Below are 17310 nucleotides of genomic sequence, written 5' to 3'. Positions count from 1 at the left end.
TCTACATGCTAACCCCAAGTTACTTCCAGGATTCAACGGCCCGAGGTGTCTAGTTATGTGATAGTGATATATATTGTCTAGGATACGACTTTGTATGCATTAACCTTTCGCCGAGGAGAGACACTATGGACTACGGCAAATGCAGAAGAGTTTCAATACTGAACAATGACGATAACCCATCATTCGCCGTCCCGCGCAGTTCACCTAGATCCCTGGGCTCTCTCGCTGCTGATGAAATGCAACATTCGCGACGCGGTTCAATACACCTGGAAGATGATTCGACCCGAATACAATCCTTAGCACACCCGCCGGCGATGTTAGGGTACTCGTTTCCTCACGGAGGCCCGACGGCGTCGCCTGTTCAATTTCCAACTCATCCTCCCTGCACCCAAACTCTGCTTAATGGACCTGGTGACATGAGAGCGCAAAAGCCAAGTAAGAAGAACAAATACCCTTGTCCGTATGCGGCATCACATTCGTGCCCTGCGACCTTTACGACTTCTGGCCACGCTGCTCGACATGGAAAGACGCATACCGGGGAAAAAAGCGTCCACTGCCCCATCTGCAATAAGGCCTTTACCCGAAAAGATAATATGAAGCAGCACCAACGAACACATCGCACGCTAGACAGAGAGAACAGTCCGCCCAATCTGAGCGGTATCTGGCCTGAGGGTGGTTGGTCAAACGCTAGCCCTGTGAGAATAGAGCCATGTGCGCATTCGCAGGAAGATGTTGAATCTCCGCTAAGCTCGACAGTAAGCCGGCCCAGTAGCTGGTCGAGCGGGCAAGTCAACCATTCTCGTCATGCACCGCCAAACTTTTGAGCATAAGCGATGGCCAGCGCTACGAAGAAAGGAATATGCGGCAAAGAGAGCCTTGATAAATGAACCTGCCTCGCCTCTTAAGGAATTCGAATCAATGCGGCAAATCTCGCCGAACCCAAGCTAATGTTCATGCCTTTTATCTTTCAGTGGCATCCGTGATATATGCATTCCATGTTATGGCCTCCAAGAGAGGGAAATAATGTCAGTTTTGCAGTTTTGGATTTGCTGGCAGGGCCAATTTTACCCTGAATGGAAATACAACCTAATTAGATAGATATTAATACGGAGTACGGAGCACATCATTATGTATGTATGGATATACTCCGTATATACAATTTACTGTGGAATACGGAGTACTCCATCCGGCGTTGACGATGACTTTTGGGGTTGGATTAGGCTCCGGGGCAGGTGGGGAATAAAGTTATGGAGAGCTGCCCAGGGCAAGCCGTGGGAACCTCAGTGATGATCCGTGGGACATGCCGAGGAAAAGGTCACCTTAAAACAAATCTCAAAACGACCCCTGAAGGGTGTTTCTGCTCGTCGCAGCAGGTAAACAAAACCAAAGACAATCTAACTAGATCGGAACTTGGATGAGAAAAGATAGACGACACACGTGCGGCAAGTCGATCAGCCTGCCAAGCCCGGCCTGGCCCCACTCGCAGGTCTCACCCGACTTTTGCGTCATCCGCGCCGCCTGCATTCACACCGAGACATTTCAACCTCACACTCGAGGCTTTCGCTCGACTTCCATATCATTCATCCGCTTTTCAAATATATTCTGTACACTTCTACTGTCTGAAAATTTAATACAGCAAACGCGCTGTTCTTCCTGCTATTCTTCAACCATTCTCGATTTTGTTGCGGGTCTTCACTTGGTATTCCTTGAAGTCTGTCCGCTTACATTTCCGTCAGCATGGCAGCTTCGTATTATTACCGAGACCACCCATACAACCATGCCCCGGGGCCAGCATATCCCCTGGAACCATATACCGCATCAAACGGTCCTGACGATCTTGTCTATAAAACGCATTCCCAGCGTCGTCATACAGACGCTGCGAGGCCTTCCTCTGCTTCAAGGCGGAGTCGTCGTGATGGATATCGTTCGACACACAATCACGAACATCGAGGAGGCCGGAAGCATAAGCATCGAGGTAAGAGATTTAGCTCACTTCTTGTCGCTCAGATTGCTTCCGCTCCGTCTTTCCCTGCCCCATCGCTTCCACTGCAGGGTTTTCGACTGACCCAGAAGCAGATGACTATTACCAAGAACGTCCCTCATATTCTCACTTCTCCTTGTCCCGGTCTCCTTCCCCTAAACCGCGTCGGCGTAAGTCACTGGGCGAGCAGGCCATGGCCGCACTCGGCTTGGCAGGCTCAAGCTCTCGTGGAAACCAGCATCATCGAACGAGAACTCGGGATCGAAGCTACGATTATTCTGACCCCCGCTCCCGCCGTGATCACGATCATCCCCGGCGTCGGAGGGAGCATAGGCAGAGGAATAGAAACTCCTCAAGGTCCCCCTCACCTGACGCTGCGTCGAAAGAGATCAGACATGCCATCACTGCTGCATTGGCTGCGGGTGCTGCAGAAGCCTATCGTGCACGGAAAGCACCCGGCGGCTGGACGGGAGAGAAGGGAAAACGAGTACTAACGGCTGCCATCGGCGCTGGTGGAATGGACAAACTTATTGAACGTGACCCAAATAAGCACAATAAGCGTCATATTTTGGAATCCACTATCGCCGGATTGGCCACAAACCACTTAATGAACGGGTCCTCCAGATCGCGCTCGCACCGACGCCATAGCCGACGTTCCAGATCAGAAGATCATAGCGGAATGAAGAGCCTTGCCACAGCGGGTGTCTTGGCGGCAGCTGGTAAAAAGGCATATGATCACTATCGTTCCGAATCCCGTGGTCGGTCTCCATGTTCAGGATATTCTAGCGACGAAGATGTTCAACCCCGTCGCCATCGCAAGAAAAGAAGCCAGAGTGTAACGGATTATGTTGCCAAAGGCCTTGCTGCATTAGGATTAACGGATGATGTTGATGACAAACGTCGCTCAACGCGGCACCGCGAATATGATCACAGTTCTTCGGATGATGACGACTACTCAGACTACCGCCCTCGTCGCCGTGAAAGGCACTCCGGGCGTTCTAGATAAATTAAAGCCTCTTCCTTATTTTATTTTTTATATTTATTTGGTAACACTACTTAACTCACACTCAAGCACGCTCCCTTGGATGATTTCTTTATTATTTTTGTTATTAATGAATCTTGGCCTATCCGCGGAATTCATTTGTGTTGAATGGATCTTTGCTTTGTTAATGATTCAGCCTTATAATGACTTAACGCCCTGTTCTTCATGACAAAGCCATGCCTTTCATCGATCCAAAGCAAGCTTTCTTATCCGTCTTGTTCTCTCTGAATTTGAATTTTAATTAATGACGTGTACGACCGTCTCAATATTTCTACTTTATATGTGGCTCTGGGCTTCACTCAGATTTTAAACCGAATTGAAGGACTTTTATTTTTTTTAGATAAATGAGGTCTGTCCATGCCAACATTGCCCTTGTTAGCAACGACGTTGAATTAAAGATAATCTTCAGAGTAGGACTAGATCACTTTCCTGTGGTTCCAGAATTATTATATATCTCAACAAAGACCTGTCGATAATCCTGATAGGCCCTCTGTTTGTTGGGGAACTTTAGCTAGAGCTTAGATCCTAGTTAAATCCAAACGTTCGATTTTGCATTTTCCTGGTTCAAAACTGATTGGCAACTCCTGGACCAACATAGGTCTTTTTTTTTTTTTTATTTTTTTATTTATTTATTTCGAGGTCCTCTGCTCCTGAGGAAATTGTCGCAAGGCTAGCTTCCTGTATAAGTTCTTTATGGACTGTCTCTGTGCGTGCAGGACTATTCACATGCAATTGCTCTTAAAAGAGGCTCTACATTGATAGAAACTTTCATTCCAAGTTACATAGAAGAGTTGAACCTTCGATTTCGCGCCTTGTCAATGTGCAAAGGACGCGTCAATGCTGTAGAAACTCCAGACCAGTTGCTAGGTATGTATGTCCTCTACACTGTGGCTTAACAATGGAGACACCCGGAAGCGGTGGCATAATTCTATACATGGCATCATACGCTGAAATTGAGCGCCTATTGGAAATTCAGGATCGACAGTCCGCGGCCCTTTTGATATAATCTATCCTTGCTAAAGGAAAAATATCAGTTCATAGATGCTCAGTCCCATACCAAGCAAGAATTAAAAGGAGGCTTTGTTCGAAGCTGCAACATTTTAGCACTGTGAAATTAATTCCATTTTCTCTCTGTCTCTCTCTGCTGGTGGGTGGTGTCATTTCTGATGGTGACGGGGGTTTTCAAAAAGGCACATGACGCCAGGAGGGTCCAAAATGCTATTAAAGCATGGACGTCCGATATTATCACGATCAATAGCTTTGTGGACCCCTTTGACCACAAGGATAAGTGTTCATAAGCAGCTGTCAATGCTTCCCGGAACCAGATTTTGCAGCTTGATATTCTTGCCCGCGTCTCCAAGCTAGATAAGAAAGGCTAGGATGCAGTGAAGCATCGAAGGCACAGCAATCCCAAAGGTAGCGGAAAGTTGGAAATACTAAACAGTGGATCAAGCCACAAAGGAAAAAGGAGAACATTCCATAGTTAGTTACCAAAGGACATCGGCACTGTTGTGGTTATCACTGTTTTTCGCATACTCTTACCTGTTCCCTAACAAATTTCTTACTCAAATAACTAGTTAGTCTGTTTTTGGATAAGTAAACATGAAGCACTCCGCCCGAAAGCAACGACCTGTCAATCAAAGAAGCAAATGTATCACATTGTGATGAGTTAGGACATCCCCTCTTTAACTGCTCCCTTAGTTACAACACGCCAAAGGATTTTTGGCTTAAGTTTGGCACCCGCGAAAAACGGTTTCCAAGAGCTGCTCTTCAACATTATGAAAGGAGGCGAGAATAGTTCGCCATCCAGGCCGGCTGTCACCTGTCCCAGGGAGACATAACGGCGGTCTTCGTCGCTGAGGCGGCGGAGGCAAGCTAGCACGCTAACGCGGCAACCTTCTGGCCTAGTTAACTAGTTCACCTTGTGGATTGCTGCTGTTGAACTCGGCCCGGATCATGAGCCGTGGAGATTCGACATTCTTGGTTCCCACGTCGTCGATACAACTAGCAACTAACTAGCTCACCAAAAACTCCTTGTTATTAGCTTACTATGTACGGAGTACTCCGTACTCCGCAGGCTTATGGATGCCCCTAGATCAATCTCTCGAGATTATCTTGGCAGTACCGAGGCTTTCCTCGGAATGAACTGGGACGGTGACTATGTATGAACAGTTATATACTGGTTGCATTAGTCTTTCGTTTCCGATGCTTCCCCTCTCTTTTCGGTTTCCCATGCTGGACCATTTCAAGAATAAGTTAGGTTTTGTTGAGCAGCACGGTCACTTTTAATGTGATCATTTCACCAGGAACCAAGCACTCAACTATACCCAAGGCGCGATAACTACTATAGAGCCGCAAGAACAGCAGTTGGACAACAGCGAAGATGGTGAAAAAGTCCCCATTTGCTCCGATTCCGATCCCATCCTCCAATGTTCTCTCTTTTCTATTTCCCCCAGGTTCACCCTTGCGTTCCGCCACAAAGCCCATCTGGATCGATTCTGCAGATCCGACCCTTCAGCTGACAACAGCTGCTGCATTGGATTGGGTGAAGCGTTTGTGTTCTGGCCTTGAGAATTTCAAGGACCAGGCCTCTGGTCAACAGGTAGTTAAGAAGGGCGAAGTAGTCCTCATTTTCACTCCGAATCAAATTTTTGTCCCAGTTGCGTATTTGGGTATCGTTGGGTCAGGACGGATCTTCAGCGGAATAAATCCTGGCTATAGCGTCAATGGTGAGTTGCCTGAAAGCTATGTGGAGCTTGACGAGGATCACCCAAAGTCCTTGTCTATATCTCTTGACTGACATACGGTAATAGAGGTCGTATATCAAATGAATAACACCGAGGCCAAAGTTATCCTTGTCCATCCCTCTCTCCTTGACACAGCTGTAGCAGCAGCAAGGCAGGCCGGGATTCCAACCGACCGTATATTTCAGTTTTCGGAAACAGAAGTCCCTATGCGGGACGGCGTTCGGGACTGGCGAGAATTGTTAGCGAACCTCGAGGCCTCCCGTGACTACCAATGGCCAGAATTAAGTGAAAATGAAGCTGCAAACACGATTGCGACAATCAACTACTCGTCTGGCACCACTGGTTTACCTAAAGGTGTCTGCGTCAGCCACCGAAATTTGATCGCCAACATTCTGCAGTCAAATTACATTCGCAATGCGTTGGTTCAATATGGTCCCGAGGGCCCTCCGCAGCATCGCTGGATTGGTTTTTTGCCGCTGTACCATGTGTACGGGCAGATGATGACAATACTTCATGCTGTACGCAACCAAGTTCCTATATACGTGATGAAAAAGTTCGTCTTCGAAGACTATCTTCGCGCTATACAGGATTATAAAATTACTTACCTGCACGTGGTGCCTCCAATTATGGTTATGCTGAGCAAACGGCCAGAAACGGCCAAATATGACTTGAGCAGTGTACTCGAAATTTCATGCGGGGCGGCACCGTTATCACGAGAGCTTCAGAATGAGGTTGCAGAAAAGTATGGGGTTAGTATCAAGCAGGGTTGGGGAATGACCGAAGTGACGACGGGTGCAATTCATGTTCCAGGTGGTGTCGAGGATAAGTATGCGCCTTCTTAGTGGTATTATTTCGTTGTTTTGAATGCTCTAATCCTAACAAGTGGGATAGAACAGGAAGCGCCGGGGTCCTTGATCCGAATTGTGAGTGTAAACTGCTAGATGACGATGGGAATGAAGTACCAGAAGGCGAACCCGGTGAAATGTACATACGGTCCCCCAATGTCTCCATGAAGTACTGGAAGAATGAGGAGGCTACGAGAGAGACCATGTTGTCGGATGGATGGCTTCGAACCGGTGATATCGCCGTCTGCCGCGGTGACTGGTTTTGGATTGTTGATAGAAAGAAGGTAAGTAATGTTGCTCTTCTTTACCCCATTGCTATCAGTAGGTTAATACTGGAAGACAGGAGCTTATCAAGGTAAATGCACTCCAAGTGGCCCCTGCAGAACTCGAAGCGGCGTTGCTCGAAAATGATGACATTGCCGACGCCGCTGTCGTTGGTATGAAGATGTGGGTCCCCTCCTCCATTTATCTACCCCTTTGTGATGCAATTACTTACTTAAAACTTTCCTCTGTCTCTATGTCACTAGGAACGATGAGGAATTCCCTCGAGCATATGTTGTGCTCAAGGATGCCGTGAAACAACGCCCAAACCCACTGACCGGAGAGCAAATCCAGGAATGGATAAAGCCACGAGTTGCAAAGCATAAGTGGCTAACTGGAGGAGTTGAGCTCATTGACGAGGTCCCAAAGTTACCGAGCGGCAAGATTATGAGAAAGGTAATGAGAGAGTGGGCAAAGAGGGATGCGGCGAAATTTCAGGGGTTACAGAGAGCAAAACTGTAAAGAAGAGTCTCACATATGAGAGTTACAAATACTTAGAGAGCTATAACTTAGTTCGTTAATAGACAGGATCGTTTTGAAAGGTTTTGTAACTAAAGGCGGCAAGCAGAGCAAATGACGTCATGCGGGAAAACGCTGTTACAACCGACCGTCGAGTTCCGCCGACAAGTTCAGGGAGTTGGGTTACTAGTAAGCGGATTGTATCGGGGGATAATTGTTACTCGATCGAGCTAGAACTTTGTTCAGCTTCCCCAACATGCAAGCCAAAGGGCCATCACACTCATTCTTGTGAAGGGAGGCCAATCACTTTCTTTCCTTGACCACCTCATGATTCTTCCCCATGTCATGAAGGCTCTCCCTCCTACTACAAAAGGCACCTTCGGGACCATCCCAATGCGTTCCTTTCGCAGCCCTTTGAGCTCTGCAATGGGCCATAACTCTCAGGTCTCCTGGCGCATTTCTTGCCGCGTAATGTCTACACGGTTCAGATCATTTCCGCATCTCCGTGGCTGTCCCCAGGTTGCGCCCATCGTATCCTCGGGAAACTCGACTTCACGACGCATCCCAGACGCCCGCCATTTTTGGCTAGGAAGACCAAGTCTGTATGCTGGTTATTCCACAACAAGGAGATACACTACCCAGTCCAAGAGGGGGGTTTCCGCAGACGATTATATCCAGGAATTGCAAGATTTGTATGTTGCCGCCTTCAAAATATATCCGCACCCATTTATTACTCGTTGGTAAAGATCATACGCCCTCGAATTACCGAAAGCTGGTTTCCGTAAAGCTCCCCTGCTAATCTGATGTATGGACGTAGATATGAAATAGCTAAAGACGAGGTATCCTACCTAACTACACCGTCAAAAAGAAAGGGCCATTTCAAACCCAGAAAGAAAAAGACCAAAACATATGTCGGTTGGACACTAACACACCCATTAGCTAGAGATCGCGACTGAATCTACGGATTCCCTCACCATCTATGCCGAATCCGATCGTGCAACGTTACGCGAAGCGTTTGACGATTTAGCGCACGCCTATGATGCATATACAGGGGCTACTTCATCCTCGTCTCCGAGCCCCAAAGGGCAAAGTGAAGGAGCTCAAAGGGGCACTGCGCTAGACTCCAGCGATATACCAGTAGATATTAGGGAGGAGATCAAGCGCAGAGTTGGGCAGCGAATACGAGAATTAAGAAATGCCGTGGAAGTCCTTGAGGAACGTTCAAAATCAGAATAATCAATTGCTCATTAGACATCTACCTGAATATATGGACATGAACATATTGCTAGTGATGCGATCTTTGATGTATGTTTGTACAGTACATAGTCTCGTAACAAACACATCATTGACATTATTTATATACTGGTTGAGCATATAAACCCTTTTTCTTTTTTTTGGTATATTCGTTAATTCCATAAAATATGGTCTCCAGCGGAGGGTTTGGTGTTCGATTTTATCACATTTTCCGTTAAAATTGGGGGTCCATCAAGCGAGACCTGTTAAGTTTAAATTTGCGGAGTGGATGGGTTCCCAATTGGAGAAGTCAATCGGCTCGGGAAAACGTTGGTGTGTTTGTGCGTCCCTTTTAAATGTCGTTTTAACTGGTCTAGAATAGGGAAATGTTAACAAATCTGACCAGCCCACAAGGCCATAAAAGAAAATATATACCTGGTCTTGTAAAACTCTTAGAGCATCCTGGATAAGGGCACTTGTGTTTCCGTTCTCCGTGGGCTGTGTGATATGCATTAGCTAAATGAAATGGGCCTAGGCATTACTCCAGTAGACTTACTTAGTTTGTGGCTAGACATATTGGACGACTGGGCAGGTTGTTGTTAGTGAGACTTTGAAAAGCTGTACGGTAGGCAGCTGTTTTTGGGGTCTACTTACGTCCCCGGTCTCGAAGGTGCATCCAGGATGGTTACATTTAAATGGCTTTTCGCCGGTGTGTGTGCGCATGTGTGTTTCTAACCAGGTGTCAGAATAAGACAGACTGATTCTGGACCTTAGATATCAACTCACTTAATTCACTGCTGTCTGTGAACTTCTTCCCACATTCCTTACACTTATATGGCTTATCTCCTCGGTGGCTTCGTTCATGCCTTTCCAAGGTTGCCTGCCTTGCAAAAGGCTTCCCGCAAATGGAACATCGAAAACTTTTATCTGTACGAAGGTTAGAAGCATGCCGGGAAAGCCAAAATAGCGCAGGAAGACGTACAATTACTGTGTGTTAAAAAATGGCCCTGTAGTTTAGACTTCTGCGAAAACGGTTCGTCTGGACGGGAACAGCCTTCCCAACAGCAGTAATAACCTTGTCCTTGGCATCCTTGCGTTGGGTCCGCATGGGCTGTTGTGAGGTGTTTCTGCAGGCTGCCTGCGTCTGGAAATATTTCACCGCAAATTTTATTTTCTAATTTATTTCCAACCCATCTGCAAATATGCAGCTCTTCAGCGCCGAGAAAGTTGGAGGCATCGAACAATGGGGTACCAGTCGCTTCTTGGCCCATGGGTGCTGGAACAGGGCTTGAATGCATGCTCAGACTCGGGGTAGAGCGCGTGGAAGCTGTAATCGTTGGCGTTGCTTCTTGTCGTCGGTGATATAGCTGCAAGGCCAGGGCCTGGAAAGAGCCATGGCCATGGTGATGACGATGGTTGGCAGTCCTGGAAGAGTGTAATGAAGCAAAGGGCGTCGATATCCCAGAACAGCTTCCGAGAGGTAAATTACCGCCTATCTTTCGTTGATATGTACAGTTTCCCGTGTTGTGGCAAAGTTCTGTCGTATTGCTAATGCAAATGGCTCCGAGTCCATGATTTAGACACGGCCCAGAGACTATATGAGAATGTGAGTCGAAAGGGGTCTGCTGATCAGAGAAGTGGCTTTGACTCAGATCTTTGATAGAGGACAGTTCACAAGCAACCGTTGTCCCGGAGGGATGAATGTGTGAAGTAAAGGAACCGTCAAAGTTCTCGCCGTGGAACCCACAGTTGCCGTGCTCGGGACCCAAGGTCATACAGTCCCAGTTCAGAGATCCATCTTGGCTCAAGAAGTTATTTTCATGTGTTTGGTGGACATTATCGTAATGCACCTCGATGCAATTCTTATCGTAGCAGGCAGTAGACGTCTTCTCGCAGTTTAAATTGTCGCAATAGGACTCGGAGCAGATGGTGGACTTGTCGCAGTCGACGAAGCCATCGCAGACAGTAGTGCAAGCATCCGCACAATCATCCATATTGCAACACTCTGCTGACAGGTTGCACGAGAGAGAATTATGGTTGTCGAAATCAGCACCACTCCAGCAGGATATATCAAAGCACTCTGGGCCGGAAAGGAGATTGCCGTCGGCCATGTGGTAATTCTCCCAATGGCATTCTAAGCAGAATGGGTCTGTCTCGGGTTTTGGAGACATAGATCTAAGCTTCCGGGTTGAGCAGGACCGAGCGCCCGCCACAACTCAACGACGACGGGGGCGCCTGACAGATGAGGGTCCGAATTAGTAGCGGAGCGGCAAGGTGATAGGATAGAGCACGATCGTCCGGGAGCCACATACCTCGACAAAGATTCGGCAATGCGGTGGCAGAAAAAGAAACTGATACTCGCGAAAAGGCTTACGGGCAGATGGGCAGCCGGTTGGCACGGGCGGTGCGGTGATCGGAAAACGCTCAAAAGTCAGTGAGGACCTTGGTGGCTCTCAGGTCGGTTGCCGCGACTTCTTTCGTCACTCCGCACGCTTATGTAACCAGCCAAACATCCATTCGCTGACTAAGGCTCCCGCTGCCACGTGAGAAACGCCCAATGACGGGCTTTGCATCGCAGGGCGACGCGGAGGATTAAGAGATCAAAACGCGGGACATGATGCCCTGTTCGCATAATCAAAAGTGATTGGCCTGGCGCTCGCTATGGCGGGGAGGCGAGCGTGTTACCTCGAGCTATCCGATTTGTTGTGATGCTCAAGCGCGTTGTTACTACTCCGTAGTTATACTTCATATCCCAGTCTCGCGAACGGTCCAACACAACTTTTTTTTTTAATCCCTGCCAGCCGCGTTGTCACTGGTTGTTGGAGAGGGGAATACAGAACTAACCCACCCCGTCCTCTCGCCAAGGGATACTTTTATGCGGGATGGTTGAAGACAGGGAATGACGGACGACGGCATATACGGGGAGCTCCTTGAGGCCTAGCGAAGTGAAAAGACAGGCAAGCTCACCTCTATTCATTGGAATTAAAATCAGAGAAGATGAGTACTCCGTACGGGGAAGCCGGAAATCAATCTCCCGCGATAGCAGTATTCAACTAAAAGCTCCCCCTGCCTTCCCGACGGATTCTCAATAATGAACTACATACATATATTCCTTCAAGGGTTTGTACTGATGCCAGAAGATGCAAACTCGACAAACTCCTAGAAATGACTGAAAAGCAAACAGAGCAAACACTACCCCGGGCCCTTGGATCGTTGACAGGCGGCAGTGTGTAACCAAACACCGATGATGGCAAGACATTCTTTCTATATGCACATCCCTAGCAATCTTTTCCAGGATATTTTTGAGAATCAAAATGACGGCTTTTTATTTCCCATCGTCCTAACCAGGCTATTCTGCGATCCCTTCGAGCCTAAGAAACCCTTATCCGGTCGAGAGAGGGAGGAGGCGGCGGAGGCGTAGTGGAGACCCATCGCTGTCCATCCCTCGCAAAGCGACTTTCATCGGCTCGTCGATTGAAGAAGCTATCCCTTTTTCTTTGTTTGCTTTTTCCGCCCCCTCTCAATCCTGAACTTTGCAGACCGAAATGGGAAATCTCTGTTCGAAGTCCTCCAATCCCTCGGACCCTTTTGCCCAGCCGGGCCGAGTGCTGGGTACCTCTCCTGATTCTGGACCCTCGAGTGCACCTGTCCCTCAGAAGCAGACCACATCAAGGCCAGCGGTTAAAGGTGGAAAAACACTTGGTGGTAGCGGTAGTACGAGCGATCAAACCGTCGAGCCGCGCAACGCTGCTGCTCGAGCTGCGGAGGTGTGTTGACATAGTTGATTCCTCTTCCGACAATGCCATCCCCCATCCCGTACTTTGTTGATGGGACAACTTTTCCTTTGTCATTGTGTATATCCGCGCTAATCTGTTTTCTCAGGAACGAGCTGCGAAGCAGAACGCTACCGCAAACAAGGGTAAACTTGGTTCCCAGCTCGCAGCGCAAAAGGCGAAGACTCAGGGAAGGACTCTTAACGAGTTAAGCCAAACAGAACGCGCCACTAGGGATGTGGATGCTGCGGAAACTTCGAGGAGATGGGATTAATACGTAAAATGCACTTTCTGTGTGCCATCAAACCCGAGAATATTGTCTGGTATCGACGTTGGGGAATTGGACCATGGTTAGGCAACTACGTAGCTGCAGCCACTGGGCATCGCCAGGCTTTTGTTCTTTTGCTAAGAGCGCTTTTCCTTTGTACGGGGTATGATTGAGATTTTTGACTCTGATGACAAGCACGATGTGTTGAAACTTGGGGATTAATTGATTTATGTTGCTGAGTTCGTCGGAATCTTCTGAAGGGCCCCAACTTTCATGCCTTGGAGCACTCGTTATACTGTGACACAGTGTCAACCTTTTTATAACGTTGGATATGTTTCTAGTGGAGATAATTACATGCTTGGAAGCTGTGAATATTTTATCCACTGTTCGGAGCAATTGAGGCGTCGTATCGTGTGAGGGGAGGAAGAAAGAAAAAGAGGCGGCGTGCGAAGCTGTGATTTTCAAGCATGCCTCCATTATTATTGAGAGGAATATAGGTATCTAATGCTGCACAAACAATTCTATAAAACATTATACCTCCCGCTCGCTGGAGCTCGTGCCTCGCTGTCCGCTGCAGCAATTGTTCCTTCTTTCAATAACCGCATAAGTTCGCGCATCGCATTCGTAACAACCAATTCCGTGTCTCCCTCAACTAGGATATATAGTTTCGGATTCTCATTAGGCCCTGGTTCCTTGCCTGGTGGATAATAGCTACCCTTTGTCGTGATCGAGGTACCCGTAGCTTCAAGGATTTTGGCAACATTAGTCCGATTGGTAACCGCCCACCTTGCTTTCTCTGCAAGTCAATGTTAGCGGATTTGCGTGTCATAGATATGAGGGATAAAACGGAATAACTTACGTGGAAAGTCATTAATTTCAAGAGTAGCATGGAAAGCTCCGGCATCGGGACCCTTGTTGTCAATTGGCACACCCGATCTCATAACGCCCGCCTTGTTCAAACGGGCGTGGATATCGGCAACTGCGGAGCCAACTTTATCAAGAGGGTTAGTACCCGTAGTGGATGGCGTAGCTCTTTCGGTCTTATGAACCGTAATCTTCCCGTCAAGGTCGATTCCTTTAGGCACACCAGGAGTAGCGCTTGGTGTCGGAGCGGACGAAGACTGTACCGCTGAGGCAGCCTTTGCAAAGAGCTCCTCTCCCTTGTCTTTCTCCTTCTTCTCCTTCTCTTCATCCTCTTCACCTTCTTCGCCAGTCTTATACGTCTTTCTTTCACGATTCCGTGCGGCATCGCGCTCCTGATCAAGTCGCTCCAGGCCTTTGCCACCGAAGCCGGAAGCACTAGCTTTCTCTTTCCCGGATTTAACTTTCTCGAGGAAGGAGTCCACCATTTTTTGGACGGCTTCGGGTACCGACTGTCCACTCTGTTTCAGAGCTTTTGCTATATCGACGGAATATCGCTCCTGTTCTTCAGTCAAGAAAGTAACAGCCGTTCCAGTGTTGCCTGCACGACCAGTGCGCCCCGCCCGGTGAACGTAATCTTCAAGATGATTTGGTGCATCATAGTTGATGACCAATTTCAGCTGTTTGACGTCCAACCCGCGTGCCGCCACAGACGTCGCAATTAAGACTGGAAAAATGCCAGCTTTAAAATCATCAATGGTAGAATCGCGATCAACTTGATCTTTCCCACCGTGAATTGACATGCACGGGTATCCTTTGCGCATGAGGTCCCGAAGTAAGCCATCGGCCGCCTCTTGCCGATCCACGAAGATAAGAGCGCGAGCATCTTCATTGTTGTCATCCGAGTAAAGATTGCCAAGGAGCTCGAGTAATCGGACAAATTTTGTATTTTCCGGCCGAACTTCGACGATCTGAGTTATCTCTTGTGCAACAACGCTGCGTCCACCGACAATGATTTCAACTGGCTTGGTCAATGTTTTTCTCGCAAGAGCTTCCATATTACGAGGAAACGTCGCCGAAAAGAGGACAGTCTGTCTCGAAGGTCGGATATTGCTGATGATTTTCATCACCTGGGGCTCAAAACCCATGTCAAACATTCGGTCAGCTTCATCCAACACTACGTACGTTACCCTTCGTAGATTAGTCACTCTCCCGGAATTAGCAGCTAGCAAGTCAATCATTCTTCCTGGAGTGCACACAATAATCTCTGCACCACGCTTTAATTCCGCAATTTGATCTTTGATGGGCGCACCTCCATACGCACAGACGGCACGAAGGTTCAACGCTTTTAAGAACGGCTTACATTCCTTGTGGATTTGCGTTGCCAGTTCTCTAGTTGGGGTCATAATCAACCCAACGGGACCCTCCATGTTCTCAAGTGGTCGTTGATCCTTGATATGGCGGAACATGGGCAACAAAAAAGCGATTGTTTTTCCAGAGCCAGTCTTAGCGACACCTATTACGTCTCTTCCGGACATGATGGCCGGAATAGCTTGCGATTGAATCGAGGTTGGTTGCTCATAACCGAGTTTCCGAATGACGTCCAGGGTTTGGACTCCTAAACCACACTGCGACCACTTTTGCACAGGTTTTGGTACGTCGACACCCCGAACCTTTATTCCATCCAATTCTAGCCTTAGAGCGGCGACCTCTTCATCGTTTAGCTCCGCCAAATCCACAGGCTCCGTATAGAAGCTCTTTCGGAATGGTTCGTAATCAATCGTTTCGTGATTGACAGTGGGTAAATCTTTCTTCTTCCTGGTTTTACTCGTTATAGCAAGGAAATCATCCGCTTCGAAATCCATTGCCTTCAAATCCACGTCATCCTCGTCCCCAAATATTGCTTCGGGTTCCTGTTTAGGTTTAGAAACATTTTTTCGATATTTGGATGCGTCTACCGTCACTGAATCTTTTAGACCAGACATAAAGGCATCCAACGGGTCGATTTCCTCCTCATCCTCCACATCCATAGGTTCGGCTGAGCCATTCTGGTCAGTTTCTAAAGTTTCTGGTTGCTGTTCTGGTTGCGACTCTAAAGCTACAGTCTGATTTTGCAGCCTTTCTTCGCGTTTTTCCGCCGCAGCCCTCGCCGCAGCAGCGTTCTCTTCCTCTGTGCCGCCATCCTGCATGTCGATATCGCCGTCGTCATCTTCTTCCTCTTCAGCACCATTGACGGTTCCATTGGGAGTATCGTTGTCCTCGAGTGAAGGATCTGGAAGCTTCATTAACTTTTTGCGGCTGGATTCTTCGTCACCAAAATCCAACGCGCGTTTGTGAGACGCCTTTTCCAGTTCAGCAGCTGACTTGGCGCCGAAGCCAAAGCCACTAACGTTGCCTCGAGGCTTTAACGGAGCAATTCCTAGAGCAAGAGAAGTCAGAGATCAACATTCGCACACTAGCTAGGCGAATGGTACAAACTTTACTTACGGGTAGAATCGGCCCCATTGCGTCCAGCAACTTCAGAAGACGTAGTAGTATTAGGGACTGCGACATCATTACCAAGCAACGAAAGACGCTCTGGTTGGGCTGCAGCATTTTTGGTAATCGTTTTGGGATCAAACTTCTTCGCAGATGCGGACTCGGATTCTTGTGGCGCGGGTGTTTCTTGCGACACACCTGCCTGCCTTAACGTAGATCTTTTATCAATCTCAGCAAGAATGCTTCGTGCACCACCTGCAGCTGCTAGTTCTTTTTGTTTTCGCTCTTTTTCTGCAGCCTGCTTTTGTTTCCACGCCTCCAATTTCGCGAGCCGTTCGGCCTTCTTCTCTTCATCTGTTTGTGCGATAGGCGGGGCAGGTGTAGAAGGTTTGGAGACCTGGCACTGTTTGTTAGCCAATGAGTATTAAAGTTCAATGGAAGAAACTTGCCTCACGAGACTTTCCAGTGAAATCCTTGCTGGAGACGCGGTCTCTGCTTTCATTCCGTTTGGCTATTGATTTGGAATCGGCGGAATCGTCCCTTCGTCGCCTGTCGCGGCTCCTGTGGCGATATTCTCTGCCATCTTCGCGATCCCGTGAGTGGTACCTTGGTCGTGACCGATCCCTCCTGCTTGGGCGGTAGGAAGTATCATCACGTACATCATCTCTGTAATCTCGTCTATCTACCGAGCGATCTGACTTTCGATAAGTATCTCGATCGCGTTCTCGATCACGTCCACGCTCGCGATCCCGTACTCTATCACGGTCACGATCCCGATCTCGATCTCGGTGTCGATCCCAGTCTCTGTCACGATGTCGCCTCTGCCAAATGACAATATTGTTAGTGTTGTTCAGGAGACGCAATCCCGTCTGTGGTCCTACCGGGGGGCTTCGCGATCTCCGGTGGCCCCTGCCATCATCGCGGCGGCTTCTATCAAGATAATCGTCGTTTCTTCGACTTCGTTTCGACGATGAATGAGTGCTGCCTACTGGCGATGGTGAGCGAGTCTCTCTGGCCATTTCCGTAGGCCAAATCCTAACTTTTTCTTGGAGGTATATTTTACAGATGCGAAGTCACCAAAGCTATCTGCCTGTGGTATGATCCAAGTAGTCCATAAAGCAATTAAGGGCTTAGAAAGTATGCCCAAGAGAATTGTGAACGGTGAAGCGAGTTGCGAGAGAAAGAATCGACAGGCCGGAGTGGCGCCGCTTCTGATGGACGACGAAAGTGACGGAAGTTGGGTAGGCGGCGAGGCGAGATAGAGTTTGCCTTACATAATTGTCGGATTCTGCCACGCGAGTT

General features: G+C 48.2%; 7 protein-coding genes across 7 annotated transcripts; 5 read left to right on the top strand and 2 right to left on the bottom strand.

Moving 5' to 3' along the window:
- Positions 1-125: 125 nt before the first annotated feature.
- On the top strand, positions 126-824 carry CIMG_12544 (C2H2 transcription factor; the record flags this gene model as incomplete). The annotated part of the gene is made up of 1 exon (XM_004444756.1): positions 126-824. One exon carries the CDS (start codon positions 126-128, stop codon positions 822-824), a length of 699 nt encoding a protein of 232 aa, XP_004444813.1.
- Positions 825-1586: 762 nt separating this feature from the next.
- CIMG_12543 (uncharacterized protein) lies at positions 1587-3368 on the top strand. Its single transcript, XM_004444755.1, has 2 exons — positions 1587-1975; positions 2077-3368. The coding sequence occupies exons 1-2, from the start codon at positions 1738-1740 to the stop codon at positions 2985-2987; spliced, it is 1149 nt and encodes a 382-aa protein (XP_004444812.1). The 5' UTR covers positions 1587-1737; the 3' UTR covers positions 2988-3368.
- Positions 3369-5406: 2038 nt separating this feature from the next.
- On the top strand, positions 5407-7398 carry CIMG_10305 (4-coumarate:coenzyme A ligase; the record flags this gene model as incomplete). The annotated part of the gene is made up of 5 exons (XM_001239282.1): positions 5407-5752; positions 5837-6596; positions 6662-6899; positions 6959-7062; positions 7143-7398. The coding sequence occupies 5 exons, from the start codon at positions 5407-5409 to the stop codon at positions 7396-7398; spliced, it is 1704 nt and encodes a 567-aa protein (XP_001239283.1).
- Positions 7399-7589: 191 nt separating this feature from the next.
- On the top strand, positions 7590-8771 carry CIMG_10304 (uncharacterized protein). Its single transcript, XM_001239281.2, has 3 exons — positions 7590-8087; positions 8213-8234; positions 8335-8771. Exons 1-3 carry the CDS (start codon positions 7723-7725, stop codon positions 8629-8631), a joined length of 684 nt encoding a protein of 227 aa, XP_001239282.1. The 5' UTR covers positions 7590-7722; the 3' UTR covers positions 8632-8771.
- Positions 8772-8900: 129 nt separating this feature from the next.
- Positions 8901-10986, bottom strand: CIMG_10303 (DNA-binding protein; the record flags this gene model as incomplete). Its single annotated transcript, XM_001239280.2, has 7 exons — positions 10941-10986; positions 9611-10863; positions 9415-9555; positions 9283-9359; positions 9185-9212; positions 9064-9126; positions 8901-9001 (listed from the first exon to the last, which is right to left on the bottom strand). Exons 2-7 carry the CDS (start codon positions 10797-10799, stop codon positions 8901-8903), a joined length of 1599 nt encoding a protein of 532 aa, XP_001239281.2. The 5' UTR covers positions 10800-10863; positions 10941-10986.
- An 892-nt stretch (positions 10987-11878) lies between these two features.
- CIMG_10302 (uncharacterized protein) lies at positions 11879-13205 on the top strand. Its single transcript, XM_001239279.2, has 2 exons — positions 11879-12395; positions 12511-13205. The coding sequence occupies exons 1-2, from the start codon at positions 12174-12176 to the stop codon at positions 12673-12675; spliced, it is 387 nt and encodes a 128-aa protein (XP_001239280.1). The 5' UTR covers positions 11879-12173; the 3' UTR covers positions 12676-13205.
- Positions 12512-17186, bottom strand: CIMG_10301 (pre-mRNA-processing ATP-dependent RNA helicase PRP5). Its single transcript, XM_001239278.2, has 5 exons — positions 16890-17186; positions 16458-16829; positions 16018-16405; positions 13529-15949; positions 12512-13465 (listed from the first exon to the last, which is right to left on the bottom strand). Exons 1-5 carry the CDS (start codon positions 17025-17027, stop codon positions 13191-13193), a joined length of 3594 nt encoding a protein of 1197 aa, XP_001239279.1. The 5' UTR covers positions 17028-17186; the 3' UTR covers positions 12512-13190.
- Between the last annotated feature and the right edge of the window lie 124 nt (positions 17187-17310).

The sequence above is a fragment of the Coccidioides immitis genome, assembly GCF_000149335.2.
Source record: "Coccidioides immitis RS genomic scaffold supercont3.5, whole genome shotgun sequence".
NCBI lineage: Eukaryota > Fungi > Ascomycota > Eurotiomycetes > Onygenales > Onygenaceae > Coccidioides > Coccidioides immitis.
The sequence above is the reverse complement of the archived record's forward strand: the minus strand, read 5'-3'. Positions and strand labels throughout refer to the sequence as shown.